General features: G+C 42.3%; 3 protein-coding genes and 1 long non-coding RNA gene across 5 annotated transcripts; 2 read left to right on the top strand and 2 right to left on the bottom strand.

Moving 5' to 3' along the window:
- The first annotated feature begins 1,065 nt into the window (after positions 1 to 1,065).
- LOC124631087 (lens fiber major intrinsic protein-like) lies at positions 1,066 to 7,394 on the top strand. Its single transcript, XM_047165252.1, has 4 exons — positions 1,066 to 1,625; positions 4,308 to 4,855; positions 6,439 to 6,519; positions 6,590 to 7,394. The coding sequence occupies exons 1-4, from the start codon at positions 1,613 to 1,615 to the stop codon at positions 6,716 to 6,718; spliced, it is 771 nt and encodes a 256-aa protein (XP_047021208.1). The 5' UTR covers positions 1,066 to 1,612; the 3' UTR covers positions 6,719 to 7,394.
- Positions 2,258 to 4,363, bottom strand: LOC124631089. Its single transcript, XR_006984476.1, has 2 exons — positions 4,276 to 4,363; positions 2,258 to 2,474 (listed from the first exon to the last, which is right to left on the bottom strand). It is a non-coding gene; the product is annotated as an uncharacterized LOC124631089 (long non-coding RNA).
- A 1,501-nt stretch (positions 7,395 to 8,895) lies between the features above and the next one.
- On the bottom strand, positions 8,896 to 11,615 carry LOC124631088 (ubiquitin-conjugating enzyme E2 S). The gene is made up of 2 exons (XM_047165253.1): positions 11,068 to 11,615; positions 8,896 to 9,607 (listed from the first exon to the last, which is right to left on the bottom strand). The coding sequence occupies exons 1-2, from the start codon at positions 11,213 to 11,215 to the stop codon at positions 9,132 to 9,134; spliced, it is 624 nt and encodes a 207-aa protein (XP_047021209.1). The 5' UTR covers positions 11,216 to 11,615; the 3' UTR covers positions 8,896 to 9,131.
- Positions 11,616 to 13,804: 2,189 nt separating this feature from the next.
- LOC124631487 lies at positions 13,805 to 15,790 on the top strand. 2 transcript variants are annotated; one of them, XM_047165906.1, is made up of 3 exons: positions 13,805 to 14,082; positions 14,825 to 15,142; positions 15,213 to 15,790. In XM_047165906.1, the coding sequence occupies exons 2-3, from the start codon at positions 14,877 to 14,879 to the stop codon at positions 15,730 to 15,732; spliced, it is 786 nt and encodes a 261-aa protein (XP_047021862.1). In that variant the 5' UTR covers positions 13,805 to 14,082; positions 14,825 to 14,876; the 3' UTR covers positions 15,733 to 15,790. The 2 variants fall into 2 exon arrangements, with proteins under 2 accessions (XP_047021862.1, XP_047021861.1); XM_047165905.1 differs by having other exon boundaries at positions 14,825 to 15,790.
- The last annotated feature ends 7,329 nt before the right edge of the window (positions 15,791 to 23,119 follow it).

A 23,119-nucleotide genomic window follows, 5' to 3' on the forward strand; every position in this document is an offset into this window, starting at 1 on the left:
TGTGCCTCCGTTCTACTCAATGACATTGGCCTTGCTTGCGCTGTGGCATGTCGACGTCTCAGCTTGCCGACCACGAACGACTTGTTTATACTCACATACTTAGAATTTAACACACACACTTTAGATTTCGGCTTCATAGGTAATATTTGTGTGATGTGATAGTCAGGGTGTATAAGTAATATCAGTGTGATAGTTTAGTGACACAAGTGGAGTGCGTGTGCAGGCCGCGGTGCAGGGCTCGCTCGCGTCACGCGCGCTGTCCGCGGAAGTGCCTCGTCGCGCCACTTGTGCGGATTAGTTAATGATGCTCGCCTGCCTGGCCTCCTGCCTTCATTACCCTCACTATACCTATCTGCATTTACCTGCAGCTACCTCGGGTAGCTAAACTGGGCCTACTGTCATCAACCACTTTAGCAGATGTTGACGACCTAGGTACACGTAATGATAAGTACATTACATAGGTACCTGCTAGCTAGCTATACATAAAAAAATTGAAAAGTATGAGATTTGCCATTCCCCTTTATTACTCGCACACTTGTCGAGGTTAGCTCTTCCTTTGATAGGTAGGTACGTTCGGATCGTGGTAGCTTAACCTTATCGTCTTGTCAAGCAGCATTTCCTTCAGGGGCCCTATTCTCCTAATTTTACTTAAGCAACATACGATTCACGTTCGACTGCGATCCAATCCCGACTCGATTACGATTAAAGCGTATGTGGCATTCCGCTATTTTTTCTTTGAAATAAACGTTTTTAGCCTTTTCTGTCATTCAATAATGAATCATTTTGTCTGCGAATGATTAACTATTGCAATACGATTGTAGAGCAAACTACCGTATAGACCAAAATCACCAAAATAGCAGACCAATCGCAAACCAATCGAATGTCGTTGGAATACGATTGGTCTTATATTAGTAGCAGAATGCCCGATATGGTTAAAACTGCTATTGCGATCATATTGCGATTCGATTTTGACATTATTAACTTAGGAGAATCGGGACCCAGGTTTCAAACAGCATTGCTTATCATCGGTATTATAACGCATAGATAAGTGAGAAATGTAGCAAATTGCGAAAGGAGCAATTTATGTCACCAAATCAAGCAGAACTAAAACAACACTCGCGGCCCACCAGGGACGCAGGACTTCCATCCGCACCGGCGCCGTCACTGCCCACACAACAACTGTAGCCAGGGATTTCCGCAGTTGTTGCACTGTTTGCATACCTACGGTGTATTCAAGCTGAAGCAAGACGTGCTGCCAGTGCCAATACTATTGATTACTCGCCGAGAACCTACAAATATGTACCTACTTAAGTTCGTTTTTATTGCATATAACATATAATGTTAGCTACCTATAAAGAAAGAAAGAAAATGAGTTTTATTGCGCAAATATACCTACCTACATAGGTAATTGGTTAGTGGTTTGAGAACATCGCAAGAGATTCAATGTTGGTTTGATAAGTAACCTGTGACCTGTAGATTTGGCAGAACAGAGAGAAACAAGTTTGTCATCGATGACAGCGGCAGTGGGCGCGGGCGCCGCCGATAGCGCCGCCGCGACAGTCGGCGGCACAGTCGGCGACGCCGCGCCGAGTCGCACGCACGCACCGCACACATGCCGAGACACGGTCAGTACGAGCGCCACCCGCGCTTTTTCTTCTCTATTTAAATATATCCCGCAAGCGTGGCCGCCGCCGCCCACGCGTGGTCGCGATCGCCACTACCGAGGAACCGAAACATCAACACAACTAAATCATTTTAAGCCTGCGAATCTCGTTGATGTCTCTTGTACTGCGGCGGAGTACACTCAGCCTAAAATTCTTTATTGTCATTTTAATCTTTGAAACACCCCTTATAGTAACACGAGCAGTACATTATATTTTACACGCATTCAATTATCAAACCAGGTGCCTACCTATAAAATAATTAACACTGTTGTTTACATATTCTGGTGTACACCTACTTTGAATTGGAAACGATACGCACGCGTGCGCTGTCTCACAGCGCTTCGTATTGTTTCTTTACTTTGAAATTAAGCGATTTTTGATCGAGAATAAGCGATAGTTAGGTACACAACGAAACGGCAGCTCACGGTCATTGTCAATGTATTAAACAATTTGAATAGACTATAGTAAGCACGGCAGCGAGCACGCTGGTGTGCGCGCTGCAGGGCTGCTCAAGATAACTGGTCTTACCACTTGTTTGCTTTCATTTATTTTTGGCCTTAACCAAACACAATGACGCAAAAAAACAACTTGAATAGAAATAATACTTAAGTATTGGCTGAATGTTTTTAAGTAGGAAATATTTAAGCTGTTACGATGTAACGGGAACTTTGGCCTTTCCTTATCGTCACTTTTGGTGTTATCGTGGCTGCTATATTTATAACTGACGATTATGTTCTCGGAGCACCAGCACGTCTTGCGACGTAGCCGCCGCTGTCCGCCGCTCGCCACATTAGCATGCCGCGACACCTGCTATGGACATGTTTAATTTAATACATACATAATAAATCGCTTCCGTGCGCATATCCATTACGAACCAATAGTATTATTCAAATATCAAGTTTTCAATATCTCCACCAATATTGTATTTCCTACCTGTATGTAGGTACATCTTATATAGTTACTTGCCATATCTGTATGTAGATATAGAAACAATTGGTTTCGTTACACAGCATTCACTTCCAAGTCAATATATATGTCAATGTCACCTCACCTACATACATCCTACCGTTTAGGTTTACTATCCTACCGATACGACTTCCTGAACAATTGAGTTTTCTAATGGTGACAAAGTCTCGTAGCCACCATTCTATCACACGTGTAGCTAGGCCCCTCGACCACGGCTACTTGTTGTAGCGATGCAGTCGCGCGCGCGTAGGCATCGATGCCGCTAGCTGTGTGCCCTCGCTCACGGGACCAGATTCAGTCGCGATGCAAACGCGATTCCCTCACAGTCAAAGTTACAGCATTTATTAGGTTTTGTAAAACATAGATAAAAATAAAATTCCTCCCACCTGTTCTCGCTCTGATGTCGTCCGACGCGGCCGCGTGTGTCTAGCGATACAATCGCGATGCAGCTTCAAATGCGACTCACGCGTTACAAGACGCAGTCGCGAGTTTGCTAAGCGCGCCCCTGCATCGCTACAAAATGTCGCCCTGGGCGAGAGGGGCCAAATCATTGAATAGTTAACGCACTCGAAATTGCTTGAATGCCTTATATAACTAGTTGGCTGCAACATAGATAGGCATAACAATTCCACCCCTACTAATATTATAAATGTTACGCTTTCACGTCTAAACCACTGGGGCCCGATTCTCCTAATTTTACTTAAGCGACATACGATTCACGTTCGACTGCGATCCAATCCCGACTCGATTACGATTGATATGTATGTGGCGTTCCGCAATTTTTTCTTTGAAATAAACGTTTTTATCCTTTTCTGTCATTCAATAATGAATCATTTTGTCTGCAAATGATTAACTATTGCAATATGATTGTAGAGCAAACTACCGTATAGGCCAAATGGCAAACTAATCGAATGTCATTGGAATACGATTGGTCTTAAATTAGTAGCAGAATGCCCGCTAAGGTTAAATTAAAACTGCTATTGCGATTCAATTTTGACGTTATTAACTAAACAGGGGCCCGATTCTCCTAAGTTAATAATGTCAAAATTGAATAGAAATCGAATCGCAATATGATCGCAATAGCAGTTTTAACCATATCGGGCATTCTGCTACTAATATAAGACCAATCGTATTCCAACGACATTCGATTGGTTTGCGATTGCTGGGGCCCGATTCTCCTAAGTTAATAATGTCAAAATCGAATAGAAAACGAATCGCAATATGATCGCAATAGCAGTTTTAACCATATCGGGCATTCTGCTACTAATATAAGACCAATCGTATTCCAACGACATTCGATTGGTTTGCGATTGCTGGGGCCCGATTCGCCTAAGTTAATAATGTCAAAATCGAATAGAAAACGAATCGCAATATGATCGCAATAGCAGTTTTAACCATATCGGGCATTCTGCTACTAATAAAAGACCAATCGTATTCGATTGACATTTGATTGGTCTGCTATTTTGGTGATTTTGGTCTATACGGTAGTTTGCTGTCATGTGCATTAGTGATCTCTGCCCAATTTCATGCAGAAGTCTACTTAGCAATTTTTATTTACTTTCTCTAGTCATTTTGAAGTAGGTAACTGGCAAAAGACTAATTGGCTTATAGGATGTGATTTGATGTGGATATGATGTTGTTATACATGCGGTAATGCAGACAGCGTGCACGTTGCAGAGTCGGAGGAGCGCGGCGTGGCCGCGTGGCTGCGGCGCTGGTGGCGCGCGCTGCTGGCGGAGCTGCTGGCCACGGCGCTGCTGGTGTGGCTGGGCGTGGCCGCCATGATGCCGGTGCGCGGGCCCGGCTCCGTGCTGCTGGCGCACCCCGCCATGGCGTTCGGCTTCGTGGTGGTGGGCAACGCCGTCGCCTTCGGGCCCGCGTCGGGCGCGCACATGAACCCCGCCGTGACGCTGGCGGCGCTGCTGCACGGGCAGCTGGGCGCGGCGCCGGCGCTGGGCTACGCGCTGGCGCAGCTGCTGGGCGGCGTGCTGGGCTTCGGCGCGCTGCTGGGCACGACGCCGGCGGCGGCGGCGCTGGCGCCGGCGGGCTGCACGCTGCCGGCGCCGCACGTGTCGGCGCTGGCGGCCGTGGCGCTGGAGGCGGCCAGCACGGCGGTGCTGGCGCTGGCGTGCTGCGGCGTGTGGAGCGCGGCGGCGCGGGGCGAGCACGACCCCGCCGCGCCCATCAAGCTGGGTCTGGTGGTCGCCGGCCTCGTCTACGCAGCGGTAACTGCTACCACGAGCACTTCCTAACATTATCTATTACGGTTATACCCACATGTAAGTGGAGTACATATGGGAGTGTACGTATGTCATGTATAGGAGTATTAACTAAGAGAGTACCCGCATAAGAATTGGGCATAAGGGAGTATATAGGGGGAAAAAATTATTTTATTAAAATGACTCAAGACACATGGCTCCTTCGATTATAAATTAAAGCTTATGTTCGCCAAAACGTTGACGCCTTCGTCGATAACAACACAAAGTCCAAATTTTTGTATGTGTTACAGCCAAAGTGATTAAATATATATTATACATAATCACTGGTCATTATATGTAATTCCCAAATTGATCTGAAATGTGATAAATTAATTACTTTATCTGGATATTATTTATAATAGCAGGTCAAAGTTAGCCAAAGTAATAAATATGGTAGGTACTACTAACTTGGTACTGACTAATTCTTAAAAACGGCTCAAGTTATTGCCGACTTTTTTTATGATAAATCATCAAATGATTCCTCCCGCTGGGGTTTAGCAGCGTGAAGGAGTGTCAGACTGTTAGTGACTTAAACCCACTGGGGTTTGCTGAATCTTTTCGAAGAGCGCGTGGAACAACGCTTGACGGGCCCGTGTCTTCTAAGAGACGGAAGGACGATGAGCCACCCGCACAAACCGCCCACAGACCCACGCCTACGATGGCCGGGAGACGTCCCTTGACACCGGGCGCCCGTGGTGTCTTCCACGTCCGTGGCAGCAGCTGGGATGAGAGGTGTGAACTTCTCTAGCGTCTGCATGAGATGACGGCATCCCATTACCTCTCACCCCGGACCATGGCTTGAAACAGGGCCGGGCACGAGAGGTCGCCGCTGCCTATTGCCTCGACGAGGACACGGCGGTGCCCTTCCCAGGCAGGGCACACCTGAACTGTGAGGTTCACCGTGTCCTCCGGGCCGTCTCTATAGTGGCCCGAGCCAACACCTCAAAGAGAGGACTTTTCGCTACTATTATGGCGTGCCCTGCTCTGGGCTAACTAGCCTTTTTCGAATTATATTAAAGTCAGCTACCAGACACTTTAGTTAGTTAACATGAAAAAATAATTGTTTTATTACATTATCCAAGTCTATGGAGATATTATATAAAATTGCTAGTTAATGTGATTAATTCTGTATCAATTATCACTTTATCCAAATTGAGTAGATATTACAAATAATAGCTAGATAATATATATAATATTTAGACTTATAACTTTGGCTGTAACATATGCATTATGGAAAGCTAGCTAGGATAATGTCTCCTGTACGATTGCCACACGCAACCCAGATTTTGCTTTACGAAGAGTAGAAAACGACCTCCCAGCGGTGGCTATGCTAATTGAGTTTCCAGAAGCTACTTATTTCAAAGGTTTTTTTTATTTGATAAGGACAAATGTTGGTCGCATGACTCAAAATGACAAAATTGATTTCACATTCCTCTTTTCATTTGGTCATCTTTGAGGAATAATCGTCAGTGTATCAACCACCCGTCACAAGTAAACGAGGGTTGTAGGCATGGGCACAGAGACCACTGCGGTTTGTATGTGTGTTGCAGGGACACGCGACGGGCGCCAGCCTCAACCCGGCGCGCAGCTTCGCGCCCGCGCTGCTGCACGCGCACTGGGACTACCACTGGGTGAGTGTGCGCCGGTGTGACGCCGGCGTGTGGGGAGGCGCGGCAGTAGCTACAGCGGGGTGTGTTGCAGGTGTACTGGGCGGGCCCGCTGGGCGGCGCGGCGCTGGGCGCGCTGCTGCACCGCTGGGTGCTGACGCCGCGCCCCGAGCTGCCGCACGACCAAGACCTGCCGCTGCGGGATAAGGCCGACCAGCCCTAGTCGCTTTCATCTTCCTAACCAGCTCCATGAACTTCATTGAAAACTTATTGCCGGTACCTAGCGGAATCATTGCTTACATTGAAAAAGACCTGTTTAAATGATAAATTATATTTATTTTGCAAATTGGTTGGAATCAACATTTTCAAACGACTTTTTCAAAAGTGAAATAAGATCACCATCTCCTCACCACTTTCGAGTGATTCGAAAAGGACTTCTCATAGTACTCAAGGAAGATATGAGGCCCGCGAAGCATACTGCCACTTTAACCAAACACACTTTGAGCACAACTCAGGCCTCCAATATACAGGCTCCGCCTAATTTGGGAACCTACGCTTCAATAAGACAATTATGTTAATCTTCTATTGTGGTGACAACAATATACCTAAATATAAGGGTTCGGTACCCAAAAACGGGACGCTTTTACTACTTTTACTAATTTGTGCCTCGAAGACCTACAGTTTTGCTATTATCCGGGTGTTCATTTGAAAAATACTGAAACAAAGGCTCAAATGTCTATCGGTATGTGAAAAAGCAAAGTTATCAACTTTTTGAAAGTGAAAAGATACGCGATGAAGTTTGTATGGAATTTAATGTGCCAAAATTGAATCTTTGTAGAATATATGTAGTAATATTATTTTTGTGACTTTATACCTACTAATAAAAGCGCATGTTAGAATAATGTTTACTTATTATGTAGATACCGATTCTGTTTGTGAATAGGCACTCTATAACCGCTGCAGCTTCTATTCTAATCTTGTATTGGGACCCTCTGTAAATGAGTCACATATTTTAGCTGGATATGAGACAAGTGGAAGCCCTCTTCAAGTGAGACAAATTCGCAAGTCCCACTTATCTAGGTTTCACTAGAATTAATTAAGATGAACAATGAAAACTAGGCCAGTACAGATGCCTTTAAAAACTAAAAAAAAAACTTAAAATTAATAATAATTTACAGCGATCTGTAACTTCCCGTAGGGGAGGGGAACGAGAACAGTTATGGTAAAAATTGATTTATCACTATTTCCGGCAATACTCCTTATACATAACTACATACAATTATTAAAAGGTATGCGAACGGTAGAAACAAGTGTACAACTTCCATAACTGCCGTAATCTGCCTATCTTCTGGTCTCAATACATCCTAATGTTGTCAGGAAGACTCCCGCGGGCCCACCGGGGCCAAGGCCTACAGGGGCTGCGGGACTGTGCGATAGAGTTACCGCGACCCTGGTACATAAAAAGCTTCAGAAGGTTGAGAAGGAACATTATGGGTTTTAGTCAGTAAGAGTCTGACCCCTCACGCTGATAACCCACAGCGGGAGGGGTCATTTGATGATTTCCCATAAAAAAACAAGATTTTCTGAAAGAGACCGCTCTAACTAAACGATAAGACCTCCTTTAGGTCACCTACTTTAATTGGTTAAGATAAAAATTAAAAATCGGTAAAAAACCTTTTAAGTTAAACGGTTTTACCTTATGTGCACTGGAAACTAGAAAATAAAATAAAAAATACTTACCTATCAACCTACATAGGTGGTCCCGAGGCCCGATTCTCCTAAGTTAATAATGTCAAAATCGAATAGAAATCGAATCGCAATATGATCGTAATAGCAGTTTTAACCATATCGGGCTACTACTACTGCTACTAACATAAGACCAATCGTATTCCAACGACATTCAATTGGTTTGCGATTGGTCTGCTATTTTGGTGATTTTGGTGTATACGGTAGTTTGATCTACATTCATTTTGCAATCGTAAATCATTTGCAGACAAAATGATTCATTATTGAATGACAGAAAAGGATAAAAACGTTAATTTCAAAGAAAAAATAGCGGAATGCCACATACGCTTCAATCGTAATCGAGTCGGGATTAGATCTCAGTCGAACCGAGCCAAACGTGAATCGTATGTTGCTTAAGTAAAATTAGGAGAATCGGTGCCCCGGTCATATTAGACTAAAATAAAAATGATCCGCCATTTTGTACCGGCGGCCATCTTGGATTTACAATGTTATTGATATAAACATTTTTTATTTTATTTTCTAGTTTCCAGTGCACATAAGGTATTTTTCCTATATTTTTGTCGTATTTACTTCCTTCTGTAATAATTATTTGAAAAAAAAAAAGAAATCTACCCTGGCCTAAAAGGAACCGGTTTGTTAATAAAACCAACGTAGTGACATTTTGATATCTATTTTAATAATTAATATTCTAACTAAAGCAATACAAATATCATTATTACAACTATATCTACTTATTACATAGACGGTACACACGTAATTATGTTCCTCGATAGAGCAAAATAATAAAACAAATATCTTTATTTACAATACCTAACTTGCGCCGAACGTAACAGAAGGGAAATCGTCAATGATCGGTAAAACAATACATACGGTGTGGGGCGGGGAGCGCATCATAACCGCTTGAGCACGCGGCGCGCGGCCGTGCCCGCCTCGCGCCGCTCGCGCTTGGGCTGCGGGCCCTCGCGCGGCGGCTCGCGCGGGGCCTCGCGCGGGCCCGGCGCCTCGCGCGACGGGCCGCTGGCCTCGCGCCGCCGCGGCACGCCGGCCGCGTGGATCTCGGTGAGCAGCTTGGCGCGCGCGAAGTAGTCGTCGTAGCGGTCGCGCAGCAGCGCCGCCGCCTCCGCGTTGAGCGCGGACTCGGCGTTGGGCGCGATGAGCAGGCACTTGACGGCCAGCAGCGCGTGCTCCAGGCCCAGCTCGGGGCGCCAGTCGCGCTTCAGCGTGTTGACGCACACCTCGCCCGTGTCGGGCGCCACGTTGGGGTGGAACAGCTTGGTGAGGAAGTAGGCGCGCGGCGGCGCGGCCGGGAACTCGCGGCCCAGCACCAGCCGCACGCGGAACGTGCCGCCCGCGTACGGCGTGTCCGCTGCAACAGCCGAGCGTCAGCGTTACTGCACGTAGCCCAAGCGACATTTGTGTGATTCAATTTAATAACATTTTCAACTAAGATTGCTGTCATAATTACAAGTAGCATAGCAGTTTTCAACATCTTCATGATGTGATCAAATTGTTATACAAGAAGCTGTTTCTTGTGGTTTCCACGTTGCTAGGGAACTTCTTCCCGTACCTGAATAAAATATATCCTCCTTCAACAGGTTTTTTTAAAATGTTCATTGTTTCCAGTATTACAGCAAACAGAAAAATTTGGAGGAGCGTCTGCTTATACTTAGGCTTCCCAAAAGGAGCTGCCAAGTGCTGGTTTTCAGCTTCAACCCTTGACTCCCGTTTACAGTAAAAGATCAAAATACAATGAAATTTTAACGCTGTGATCATAGAAAAAAAAAATAGACTGGGAAAAAAAGTTTGTCACACGTGGCTATTTACTTTTTAAAAAGGGTCAACTGGGGACAGAGCTTTCCAATATTGAAAGAATTTTTCCATTTAGATTAATAGTTTCAGAGCATTACTCCTCAAAACTAAAAAAATATAGGTAAAAAAAATTGGTGTAATATAGCAATTTATAAGCCAAGGGTAGTTTTATGTTCATTATCATGTAATATGGGGCCTTTTATAGCAATCAGGCAACAGACGTAACAACCAAAAGTAAATATGTACGTTAAATTCAAGCAATCCATTCTTTGTACCCGCAACTTAAATAATTAATTATATACTGTAGATGCCTGTAAGAACAACAAGCAGGCTCACACACTATACAATAGTCTTTAGTTTTTGTCTTTCTTAGTAAGGTACGAGTTTTCTAGATACACCTTTATAGTTTAAAGCGCAATAATATGTATGTGTTGCTCTGGATCAGCAACTAATTTCAAAGGCAAAAATGAAATATTCTAGCTAGTAGATACTAAGCCTAAAGGCGCTGAGGCTACTGAAATAATTTGAAAAATTCTTTCACTGTTGGAAAGTTACTCTTCCTGAGTAACATAGGCCTTTTCCCCGATATGAATAGTAGTTCCCACAGGAAAATCGCAGGAAACCAGCTAGATTTTAAATCTTTTTTAAACTCCAAGCATCTTATTATAAAACATGGTATTAAAAACTACAGGCTTTATTCAACTTTGTTCCAGACAATGATTAATACCTAGTTTTAATGTACTTTGTACTTTCTTAGGACCATGTTTTACCATAAGGTGGCTAAAGTTCTTACATTTTATTTCACATGTGTCCCAAGATACTAGTGGTAGTTTAAACATTCTTGTACCACTATGTCTTATTCTTGTGGAGTCAATGTGGGGGCAAGTGAATATGCAGCAGCTTTTAACCACTAGCGTTTATTACGCTAGGATATTATACTAGGATGTTAAGGGATAACAGCAGAGCTGATTGACTGAATTGACTAAATCAATATGCTTGGCATAAGTGAGTGCTCACCAGGGCCCTCGAGCTGCGCCACCACGTCGGTGAGGTCGTCCTCGCGCAGCAGCAGCTTGATGCCGGCGGGCGGGCTGGCCGCCAGCCGCCGCAGCTCGCGCGCCACCCCGCGCAGCACTTGCGGACACACGTTCTCCACGTTGGACATGCCGCCTGCTCCCGCGCTACCCGCGGCTCGCTTGTCGCCTGCCGCCTATAGCTGGGCCGCACGAACGACCCACTCAAACCGAGATCGAGTACGCAGGGAACACCATTGCCTTATATTTTGACGCTAGATATCAAGGCGGTTACGGTTTTGAATCGTTAATTCCGATAATACATAAAAAGGGGTGATCGTCTGTAATAGGCTATATTTTCAAACGTGTCGAAGTATATTCACAGATCTTCATTAAAATCCCTAAACCTTAGAAAATTAATGTCGTTAAATTGTAAATGTAAACTAAACTAATAACGAATTTGTAGACCATTCATCAAATCAGCTACAGACTAGACAGACAGGGATGCTGACAGATGTCAACATAGATTATACGCTTTCATTCCACATCGTTCCACAGTATGTAGGTATTCCAGTATTTCCAATTTTATTATGTAGTTCTTTCCAACTTCTTTAAGACCATTTTTGTTTTGCAATATTGGACAATATTATTATAGATTCAGGGACACTCTAAAGATTGCTCCTCCTTAACTCCGTTAGTGATATACAATAAACTAGGTGTTGCCCGCGAATTCGTCTGCGTGGGCAATATAGAATCGTCAAAATACTACTTATCCCGTAGGTGTATTCTTTCACGTGACAGTATAATTAGGATTACTACTTAGCGGCCCACAGGTTCATCGACCAAGGTTGTGTTGTGGATGTGTGATTCATCTAAACAAAAGAAGTACAATAAAGTTTTCCTTGCATCAAGATAATAGTTATAGTTGGACTTTGATGTGGCACGGCAAACTGACAAACAATTTTAAATCATTCTTCTAAATTATATTTACTATATTTGTATGTTATTTTTTAATTGCACTAAATGGCGCCTTTTTAACCTTAACTATTTTTCTGCTCAAGTAACTCAAAGGTAGAGCGCAATTTTTCAATGTAAACTTTGATGATCGGTAGCGTCGGCGCGGCGCCGGCGGTCGGGTTGCCTCCCTCCCTCAAAAATGTGCGAGGGGGGCAATGGCTGATCCTCGCGTTATGCTCGTGAACGGGTGCTGCTTGTGGTGCCAGGTCGTCTTACTGACTATATAATTGTTTTAATTTTGTAAACTCTTTTTATTGTATTTATGTTCTGGCTGAGCGGTCTAATTTACTAGATTACAATATAATAGCACATGTAGGTGGGCACTCTCTTATATCCTATTAAGTGTAAATAATTGGAGGCTATAATTTTAATCTTATCAAACATATTCAATGCTTGAGTTAGTTAAGGTATGTAGGGCGAGTGCTAGCTAGCATGTGGTGGTTGTATAAATATTTTTTTACTGTTATTGTAAATCAATATTGCGTTTACATTGTATACAAATTTTCATATCAAACAATATCTCTATTTGATATATATTTATATCAAATAGAGACAGCCATTTTTGAGCATTCGCCTTTCGCTATCAGAGAGTATATAATCGCTATTTTTTTATACAGTGTCTATAACTCTATAATCTAGTCTATTACTGGATACTCTAATAAATCATCTATGAAGTCTGTGGTCAAAACTCAAATATAGTAGCATGAGCATAGACATAATATTAGTAAACAGGACTGCGCATATAAACCCAAAAAACGAGCCGAGTGAAACAGTTAGTACGGAGGCTGTCTGTCCCTTTCTAATAGGGTGACTATGAGATTAAGCTATGTGAGACAAATCCGAATTTGCTAAGATTATTAAACGCAGATTGGTATTGAAGTTTTAACTTACGCAGTTTGTGACCTTAAGATACTTATAAAGGCTTTTAATAATTAGCGGGAATTAGCAGTATAAAAGCAGGAAGATTCGAAGTGAAGACTGTTTTTTTTGTATTTCTACTTCATATATAGACTGCTGAGCCATTTATGTCGCCTTTCTTCATTTTTTGGGAAGCTATAACAATAGTACAACAGTTTTAAAATCCATCACCCATATTTTCACTCATTACAAGAATTCATGGGCACCCTAGTTGTTTGGTTTACGAAAATGTTATTATTAGCTAACCTGTGGAACGATATATTGCAACCACCATAGGATTCACTTTTAAAGGTATAAACGCAACACTTTTTCACCATTTAAATAGTTTAAATTGATTTAATACAAAAAATATAAACAAAATTTTAAATGCTGATTACGCGCCAAGAATGTTCAGGGTTACCGCTAGAAAAAAAAATAAAAATAAATAAAAACTTATGTTGTTCATGTTTTAAGAATAATAATTTATATAAATAATTTATTCGTATAATAAATTAATGCGATTTTTATTAATTTGTTACTTACAATTGTTAAAATAAGATAAAAATATATGTGATTCAATTGTTTTTTTGGGAAGACAAAACTGTTGATCACAACATTTTTTTATGCTGGCAAGGTGTTAGAAAGAGACAAATGGCCTCCGTTCTAACTATCCCTCTCGGCTCGGATTTGCCTCTGTGTATTATGCAACAAATTTAGTACCTTATTGCGTTGGAATTGAGTTCAATTTCGTAAATATATATTTCGAGCGTGCGCAATCTTGTTTATTATATTACATCTATGAGCATGAGTAGCATTGACATTTGACATGCTTAGTAGTCTGTGCTCAACTCAAATATGTCATGTGTCATGCGTGAATAATACCTATAATGACCTACCTATAATGTGATTTTCGTTCGATTCATGTTTTCTTTCTATTACCTATTGAGAATATGAACAAGTCTTGATTTATTCGTCTCGTTGATTCCCGATGTTCCGGCGTAAAATCAAGTTTCCTTGAGACGTTTTCGTTCACCTTTTGTATAATCATATTGCACTTTGTGCAAACTGCATTATTGTGTTATTGCTGTGATTGACAGACGTGTCCGTAAGTTTGCTTTTAATTTTTACTGGTTTAGGTATATAATTAAAAAACCATTCAAGAGCGTGACCGGAGTCGCTCAGTATAGGGTTCCCATTCCAGAGCTGAGTACCTGACCTCCTCAATCTAGTTGCCCGAGCAAACCAATACCCCTTAGCAAGACTGGTTTTATTTGTTTTGAAATACCTATCCGTACACATAACAGTTGGAATGAAACAACATCACTGGTTGGAGTGTAGCAAAGGATGTCCAAGGTTTTTGGGACTTAGAATTTTTAATGGTTACTTACTGAGATTAACCGCAGATGCTCAGACAAACATAGGTCTAAAATTGATCCAGTTTTTTAAAGAAAAAAAGAGCTTTCACTGATGTCCATAGGTATTGTTGAGTCGTTCCACTCGCTTCAACTGCGTCCACGACAAGTGGGGGCGACTGTGACGTGGTACGGCTTGCAGCGTATGCGCTGAGTCCAGAGGTCAAAGCTTGCTTATGCGCACCGGCCATGCGCATGCGTTCTTTAATTCTTATAAACTTAATTGTTCTATATTGTTATATTTACAGTCATTATACATATTTACATGTTATACAGTCCACTCTTATTATTTACTCCATCTGCTGAGCTATTGTCACAACATTCAATTTCTAAGGGTTGTCAGTTCAGGTATCATGGTGGAATTAAAACTAAAATGCTGTAAAACGGAGGATCTCTTTATTTATTGTTAATAATTTTTTTATCATTTTGTTTCAGATATAATTAAGGCAGTTTCCATGTGCCAGTGGGTTCTCTGGACGCAATAATAATGGTAAAACATAAAGAAGATTCAGAATCGAAAGATGCGGACGCGGCGTGCGAGCCGCGCTTCCGCGTGCGCGTGTGCATGCAGCGCGTGTTCCGCGACGAGCGAGCCCGCGCCTACGTGTGCGTCACCCCGCGCCGCCGCGTGGCCTGGCTGCAGCGCCGCCTGCGCCGCCTGTTCCGCCTGCCGCCGCACCGCCTGCTCAGCCGCGGCCATCTGCTGCCGCCCGACGAGCCGCTCGCGCTGCTCGACCGCGACGACCCCGTCGAGTGCGTACCGCACACCCCGCCCGCCCGACGCGCCCGGCGACGTCAATGTTCACTTCATTGTCCTTTCCAGGGTGGTTCCTGTTTCCACGAAAGTCGACACGGTGCCCGCAGAAGACGTTTCGTACGCTCCCGTTGACGCCGCGCCTATGGCTACAGGAGAACTCGAACGCTCGCCGTCGCCCGACCGTGTGGACGTACTCACGGAAACCAAGCGGCAGGCTCTCTTAATACTGGAACAATACAGTGCAAAGCCCGCGCCGGTCGGGCAGGACGCCCCTGATGGGCAGGACACGCCAGACGGACAGGATGCGTCCAGCGCGCCGGACGGGCAAGATGCGCCGGGCGCGTCGGACGACTGCGACACACCGGCGCGGCCGCGGCGTCGTCGCGTGCGCCGCCGCCGCCGCGTGGCACCGCTTGCCGAGCCGGCGCCGGGCGACGGCGACCGGGCGGCGCCGGGGTCGGGCGACTGCGCGGCGGTGTTGCGCAACGAGCTGCAGCCGCGCGCGCCGCGCGTGGTGCGGCCGCTGCCGCCCGCGGCGCCGCTCTCCTGCCTCGCCCTGCCGCTGCCCATTGCCGACTTCACGTGATTGACCTGAATTATTATTAGATTATGATAAGTATTCTTAATAAAATATTGAACAGTAATTAGCAATGTAATTTTATTATGATTGTAATCAAAATCAACAAAGACTTAAGTAATCTTAGTTTTTAGGGTTCCGTAGCCAAAATGGCAAAAACGGAACCCTTATAGTTTCGTCATGTCCGTCTGTCCGTCTGTCCGTCTGTCCGTCTGTCACAGCCGATTTACTCGGAAACTATAAGTACTACAGTGATGAAATTTGATGGGAATATGTGTTGTATGAACCGCTACAAAAATATGACACTAAATAGTAAAAAAAAGAATTGGGGGTGGGGCCCCCCATACATGTAACTGAGGGATGAAATTTTTTTTTTCGATGTACATACCCGTGTGGGGTATCAATGGAAAGGTCTTTTAAAATGATATAAAGTTTTCTAAAAAACATTTTTCTTAAAGTGAACGGTTTTTGAGATATCAGCTCTCAAAGTCGTAAAAAGTATGTCCCCCCCCCTCTATTTTTATAACTACGGGGTATAAAATTCTAAAAAAAATAGAGGTGATACATGCTAATTAACTCTTTCAACGATTTTTGGTTTGATCAAAGTATCTCTTATAGTTTTTGAGATAGGTTGATTTAACTGTAATTTACGGAACCCTTCGTGCACGAGTCCGACTCGCACTTGGCCGGTTTTTAATTGTTTTTAAGGCTTCTTCTTTACATAAACAAAGAGTACCTAAATAATAGGATCCAACATCAATCGCATTTTCCCGATTTGGGGTGAAAGTGTGAATAATTGGACATAGTTATGCAGAAACGTTCCAACCCACTGTACGCGTAAATGCTTATATCTCAAATTCAACTTGAATTTGAGATATAAGCATTTACGCGTTTCAGTTGTATTCTTTTTTATTCTAACTAGTAAAGGTACTAGAGGTTTTATTGTTGAATTATATTGAGTTTAGATAACCATATGCTAAATTTTAGGCTGTTCAATCACAATAACTCGATTTCGGGTGACTTGTGGGTTGGAACGTTTCTGCATAACTACGTCCAATTTATTCTAATAAAACGACACGGTCGGACCACACTTCCGACGACGACGATGTCCCCGAGGTGACACTGGGGTGGACCTGAGAGTGGCGGTGGCTAGGCTGAGAGCCAAAAACACCGCCCCAGGGCCTGACGGCCTGCCTGGCAAGGCCTGGGCCCTGGCCCTTGAGGCTCTCGGGCCTCGACCGATTATTCCCAATGTCCACCACTTGTCTGGCCACCACTGGGGGACAGCGAGACAACTTTAAAACATTATTCTCTCAACTTTGTAAATTATTTCCATTCGCCACCACTGGTGGACAGCGACACGGATTTTTTAACATTCCCTATGGCCGCCGTAGGGGATAAAGGCACCATTCTTTTGATCCAATTCCCACTGGCCATCAATGTAAATTATTTTATCTAGAGACCATTTGGTTTTTTATGCTGAAATTAGTTCCACTGAACTAATGGGACATTTTGTTCTACTATACAGAAGAAGTACAGTCGACGGCCTGGGCCCCGATTCTCCTAAGTTAATAATGTCAAAATCTAATAGAAATCGAATCGCAATATGATCGTAATAGCAGTTTTAACCATATCGGGCATTCTGCTACTAATAAAAGACCAATCGTATTCGATTGACATTTGATTGGTGTGCGATTGGTCTGCTATTTTGATGATTTTGGTCTATACGGTAGTTTGCTGTACAATCATTTTGCAATCGTAAATCATTTGCAGACAAAATGATTCATTATTGAATGACAGAAAAGGATAAAAACGTTTATTTCAAAGAAAACAGCGGAATGCCACATACGCTTCAATCGTAATCGAGTCGGGATTGAATCTCAGTCGAATCGAGTCGAACGTCAATCGAATGGCGCTTAAGTAAAATTAGGAGAATCGGGCCCCTGGGTGACATCTCGCCGGGTCCGTGGTTATTTGTAGTTGTGATTTTTTTCAGAGCTCAAAATCGATAGCAGTCAGAATAACTTAGATTTTTTTTCATAACTTTCATCAAGAATCAACTGATTTTCTTTACAAAAGTACTAGGAGAGCAGAAATGAAAAGGAACTATATAGTGAGTTAGTTACCTACTCTTTGTTGTTCATCTAATTTTATAACACATCTGTAGTGGTGTTTAAAATCAAACATTGATAAATAAAAAGTTTGTATGTACTTTCTAAGCATATCTTGGACACCAATGACTGCGTTTCCGATGCCACGTTAAACTGTAGGTTCTGGCTGTCATTGAACATCCACGGCAATCGCTACGGGTAGTCAGAAGCCAGTAAGTCTGACAACCAGTCTTACCAAAGGGTATTGGGTTGCCCGGGTAACTGGGTTGAGGAGGTCAGATAGGGCAGTCGCTCCTTGCAAAGCAGAGTACTTGAGGTAGCATTGACTACAGTACTTCCATTACTGCCCGAGACGGAAATAAGAAACGGTTGGCTATATATAACGCACAGGGATACTACGGATCCTGATATTTTAAAGTTCAGAAAATACGTTGAAGTACAATGGCTAAAAGATGATTTTATACCAGTTTGGTGCGTTTTTGGGGAAAGGCATCGAACGACAAACGCTGTCGAAGGGTGGCACCACAAACTAAATTCAGCGATGAGCAAGAAAAACCAAATATAATGCACGCTTTAAGCGTTCTTCGAGAAGATGCATGTTTTTTCTTTGTGAAAAAAATGCAAATAAGTAAAAAAAAAGAACCGTCTAACAAACGAAAGAAAAAGTATGTTTACAGCGATCAGTTTATTCAAGAAACCCAAATGGAACTTGTAAACGGCCAAATATCTGTAGGCCAATTTTTAGAAATTATGAGAAACTAATAAGTAGGTACTTTTTGTTTTTTGTTTAACTATGTGGTGTTTAAGGCTTTTGAGTAGTACCTACATTACGTTTAATTCAAGAAACCCAAATGGGTCTTGTAAAGGCCAATTTCTAGATTATTAAGAAAATTAAGTCGGTTAATTACCCACTTCACTAAAAAATAAGCAATCAAAGCTATATTATAAAAATACCCGACTGTACACTAAAAAAAGAGTAAAACAAGCCCCACAATAATATTTAATTTATAAATATTGATGGAAAGCATCGCAGGCGGGGACCAACAGAGGCTTATTTATAGTCATTTCAGTTGTGCACCATTTAGCAGAATTTTCGTTGGTGGCGGTCAAGGTGGTCCCCGCCTGCGATGCTTTCCATCAATATTTATAAATTAAATATTATTGTGGGGCTTGTTTTACTCTTTTTTTAGTGTGCAGTCGGGTATTTTGTTTTTTTAATAATAATTCTTTTATTTATAACTTTTTAGCTGTTTTTATTTAACGAAAATGTTGTAGATGTAGAAGACTATGTATATGTAAGTACCATTTTAAATTATTTCGACGACATTTGGCTTTAGATTACGAGTGATGTTACTCCGCAACATAAATTTACCGCCAATCTGGACTGTTGGTAGTGAAGAAGAAAAAGAATTAGGTGAGTCATTACTGCTGAAGACCGTCAACGACGTGTGCCCTTATGCGTGTGCCCGCATTCGGGCTGTATACTCGAGCATATCCCCCTCCGCACCGCGCCGCGCGCCGCATGCCAGGCCACGCCCTATCTTTTTGCTTGCTAACGCATGAGTTGCTTTGCGTTGACGCAGAATTAACATGTTCCCGTGGGAATTTTGAGAAAAAACGTATCCTATATTAATTATTACTCCCGTGATTGAAATGAATCTAATGATACCGCATACATATTTTTTTAAAGGGAAATTTAGAAAAAATATCCCGTGGGACTTTTAGGATAAAATGTATCCTATGACACTCCCGTAATCAAGACAAATCTAACGATACCTCATACATCAAAATCCATCAAGCCGTTTAGGCTACAGGAGGTCACAAAGGAACAGACATACATACATACTTACATACACTCGAAAAACATTACCCTCCTTCTTTGGCAGTCGGGTAATTATACTAAGCAGTAGGATCATTTTTAACCGACTTCAAAAAAAAGGAGGAGGTTCTCAATTCGTTTTTTTTATGTATGTTCACCGATTATTCAAAGACGCCTGGACCGATTTGCAAATTTTTTTTTTGTTTTATATGGTATACTTCACAGGTGGTCCCATTGTCATCAGGTCAGGATCTGATGATGGGAACCCAGAGAAATCGAGGGCAACTTTCGAAAGTTGTAGGAATACATAGGATAAAAATTTTACACTCAAGTGTATGCCTGATAGCACTATTCAACGATGAAGGTTTGTAGCTGACCTGATGACGGAGACCAGAGAAGGTCGAGGGAACTCGACAACTGAATACGTAAACTACCTCGTGTTTGGGCTTATACTATTCGTATTGACGAGACCTTTGCACTAATGCGGATAGTGACAACAACGCTTATCACTGAAAAGTCGTGGCGAAATAAACTTAGGTACATCCATTAGACACCGACTTCTAGGCCGATGCACCTAAAAATTGTTATTTTTTTTTCTTTTTTGTGTTTTTGGAAGTCGGTTCTTTTTTTTGTAAAAAGTTTTTTTTTTAATACTTAAGTGAAACATTTAATAAAAGTTAATTGAAAAATATGACTATTATTTACCTACCATATAATTTAGAAATATTTAATAGTTTAGTTTTTTGGTTAGTTTAACTCACTAGTTCCTTTTCATTTCTGCTCTCCTAGTACTTTTGTAAAGAAAATCAGTTGATTCTTGATGAAAGTTATGAAAAAAAATCTAAGTTATTCTGACTGCTATCGATTTTGAGCTCTGAAAAAAATCACAACTACAAATAACCACGGACCCGGCGAGATGTCACCCAGGCCGTCGACTGTACTTCTTCTGTATAGTAGAACAAAATGTCCCATTAGTTCAGTGGAACTAATTTCAGCATAAAAACCAAATGGTCTCTAGATAAAATAATTTACATTGATGGCCAGTGGGAATTGGATCAAAAGAATGGTGCCTTTATCCCCTACGGCGGCCATAGGGAATGTTAAAAAATCCGTGTCGCTGTCCACCAGTGGTGGCGAATGGAAATAATTTACAAAGTTGTGACGCTGTCACTTTCATACGTCAGTTGAAAACGAGGATCCAGCTAAGGTCTGGAGATTTCTACGGTCAAAGGGGATTGGAAAATCACGTACTGATAAAATTTCTCAAGATGTAAACATAAATTCATTGAATCAACATTTCTCATCTTCGTCCAACTTTGATAGGACAACCAAATCTAACACCTTAAACTATCTGTCTTGTCTTCCAACCCCTGACTATCCACCTTTTGTCTTTAATCAATTTGCTGCTTGTGATGTTAAGAAGAGCATTGTATCCATCACTTCTGATGCTGTTGGAAGTGACTGTGTCAGCCGTAAAATGATTCTCCCTATCCTGGACGAAATCCTTCCCGTCATCTGTCACATCCTTAACTATTCCATATTTAGTGATGTCTTTCCTGATGCGTGGAAAGAGGCCCAAATTACCCCCTTACCAAAAAAATCCAATCCCACATCCTTTTCCGAGTATCGCCCTATATCTATATTACCATTCCTATCTAAAGTCCTGGAACGTCTTATTCACAACCAGTTAAGTTCATTCCTTTCCAAGAATAGACTTCTTAATCCTTTCCAATCCAGTTTTCGTCCTGGTCACAGTACAGTAACAGCCTTGGTCAATATTACGGATGACATCAGGCTGGGCATGGAAAATGGGAAGTTAACGGTACTGGCGCTGCTGGACTTCAGCAATGCCTTTAATACCGTTGATTTTGACATTTTGCTTGGTATTCTTCGCTCTCTTAACATATCTCCAACGGCCATTGATTGGTTTCAAAGTTACCTGTACGGGCGCCGGCAACGTATTCGCATTGAAGATAAATACTCTTCGTGGTGTGAAACAACAGCTGGTGTGCCGCAGGGTGGCGTTTTATCTCCATTACTGTTCGCAGTTTTTATAAATTCCATCTCAAATAAACTGATTTCCAACTACCACCTGTATGCAGATGATCTTCAAATATACTCGCAAGCCCAGTTAGGGGGACTGTCCGGAGCAGGCGCTACGGGCTTCGAATCAACCCTTTAAAAACTCAGCTGATTATCATCGGTAGCTCTCTCAAAATTGACTGGTTTAATCTCCCTCAAGTCGTGTATGATGGTGTCCAAATACCCTATAGCAATAAGGTCAAGAACTTGGGCGTATACCTTGATAGCCGAATGTCCTGGGAGCCGCAGATCCTAGAAACCAGTCGAAGGTTATTTGCGTCTGCAGGATCCTTAAGACGGCTGCAAAATTTCCTACCCATTGCCACAAAAATTGCGCTTGCACAGTCTCTTCTTCTTCCTATTCTTGACTATGCTGATGCCAGCTATCTTGATCTCAGAGAGGACCAGCTGAATAAACTTGAGCGTCTTCAGAATGTTTGTATAAGATTCATATTTGGTTTACGCAAATATGATCATGTGTCAGAATTTCGTGTTAAGCTCAAGTGGCTTCCAATACGACTTCGCCGGAACGCTCATATACTCTCCTTGCTATATAGTATCCTTTTTCACCCTACGTCCCCCGCTTATCTCAACAGTCGTTTTGAGTTTGTTTGTGATACGCATTCAAGATCACTCAGGTCATCAGAAAATCTAAAACTGAAGATGCCAGTGCACTTCACGTCATTTTACGACAAATCGTTCGTTGTGCAGGCCACTCGTCTGTGGAATGCACTGCCAGTGGCAATAAGACGGGCGCAGTCGATCGCAGTGTTCAAAAAAATGGTGAAGGATCACTATCTGGCTCATTGACTACTGTCGCTGTATTGTTATTCTTTTATCTTAATTTTTTTTTTCTATTATTATTACATGTATTTTATATAATATATTTTATCGTTTATTGACTATTTATTTTCTATATCTTTAGTATTTATTGTATATTTATCAATTATATGTACACCCTAAACTACCCTTTTTCAAACTATTCTCCAGATAAACTCCATCCAAAGGTTGTCTGGAAGAAATTGCTGATTAGCGATAAGACCGCCATTTGTACTCTTCTTTGTGTATTGTGATGTCCTGTGTTGTAAATTTTCTTTTTTCTTGGTGTACAATAAAGCATAATCTATCTATCTATAAAAATTTGTGTATGCAGCCATTGTGGAGAAATTCACCAAAAACAGATTCCGCTGGGCGAACGTTGGCGAACGTTGTCCTGGCGGAACTTTTTTTAATCCATAGACTTTAGAAGAAAAGAGATGTGTCCGAAAATTAGTGTGTATTTGTGTATAATTGATTATGTATGAATGAAATCAGTGCATGCATAAACTTCGGAGAAATTCAAGTTTCCGCTACGCGAACGTTTGGCCATTAGCTAGTTTTCATA

The sequence above is a fragment of the Helicoverpa zea genome, chromosome 6 (genome assembly GCF_022581195.2).
Source record: "Helicoverpa zea isolate HzStark_Cry1AcR chromosome 6, ilHelZeax1.1, whole genome shotgun sequence".
In the NCBI taxonomy this organism is placed as follows: domain Eukaryota; kingdom Metazoa; phylum Arthropoda; class Insecta; order Lepidoptera; family Noctuidae; genus Helicoverpa; species Helicoverpa zea.

Coding starts and splice junctions, on each gene's coding strand:
- LOC124631087 (XM_047165252.1), top strand. Junction 4,856..6,438: donor CCGGCCTCGTCTACGCAGCG/GTAACTGCTACC, acceptor TGTGTGTTGCAG/GGACACGCGACGGGCGCCAG. Junction 6,520..6,589: donor CGCACTGGGACTACCACTGG/GTGAGTGTGCGC, acceptor GGTGTGTTGCAG/GTGTACTGGGCGGGCCCGCT.
- LOC124631088 (XM_047165253.1), bottom strand. CDS start 11,215: ATGTCCAACGTGGAGAACGTGTGTCCGCAAGTGCTGCGCGGGGTGGCG. Junction 9,608..11,067: donor GGCGCAGCTCGAGGGCCCTG/GTGAGCACTCAC, acceptor CGGCTGTTGCAG/CGGACACGCCGTACGCGGGC.
- LOC124631487 (XM_047165905.1), top strand. CDS start 14,911: ATGCGGACGCGGCGTGCGAGCCGCGCTTCCGCGTGCGCGTGTGCATGC.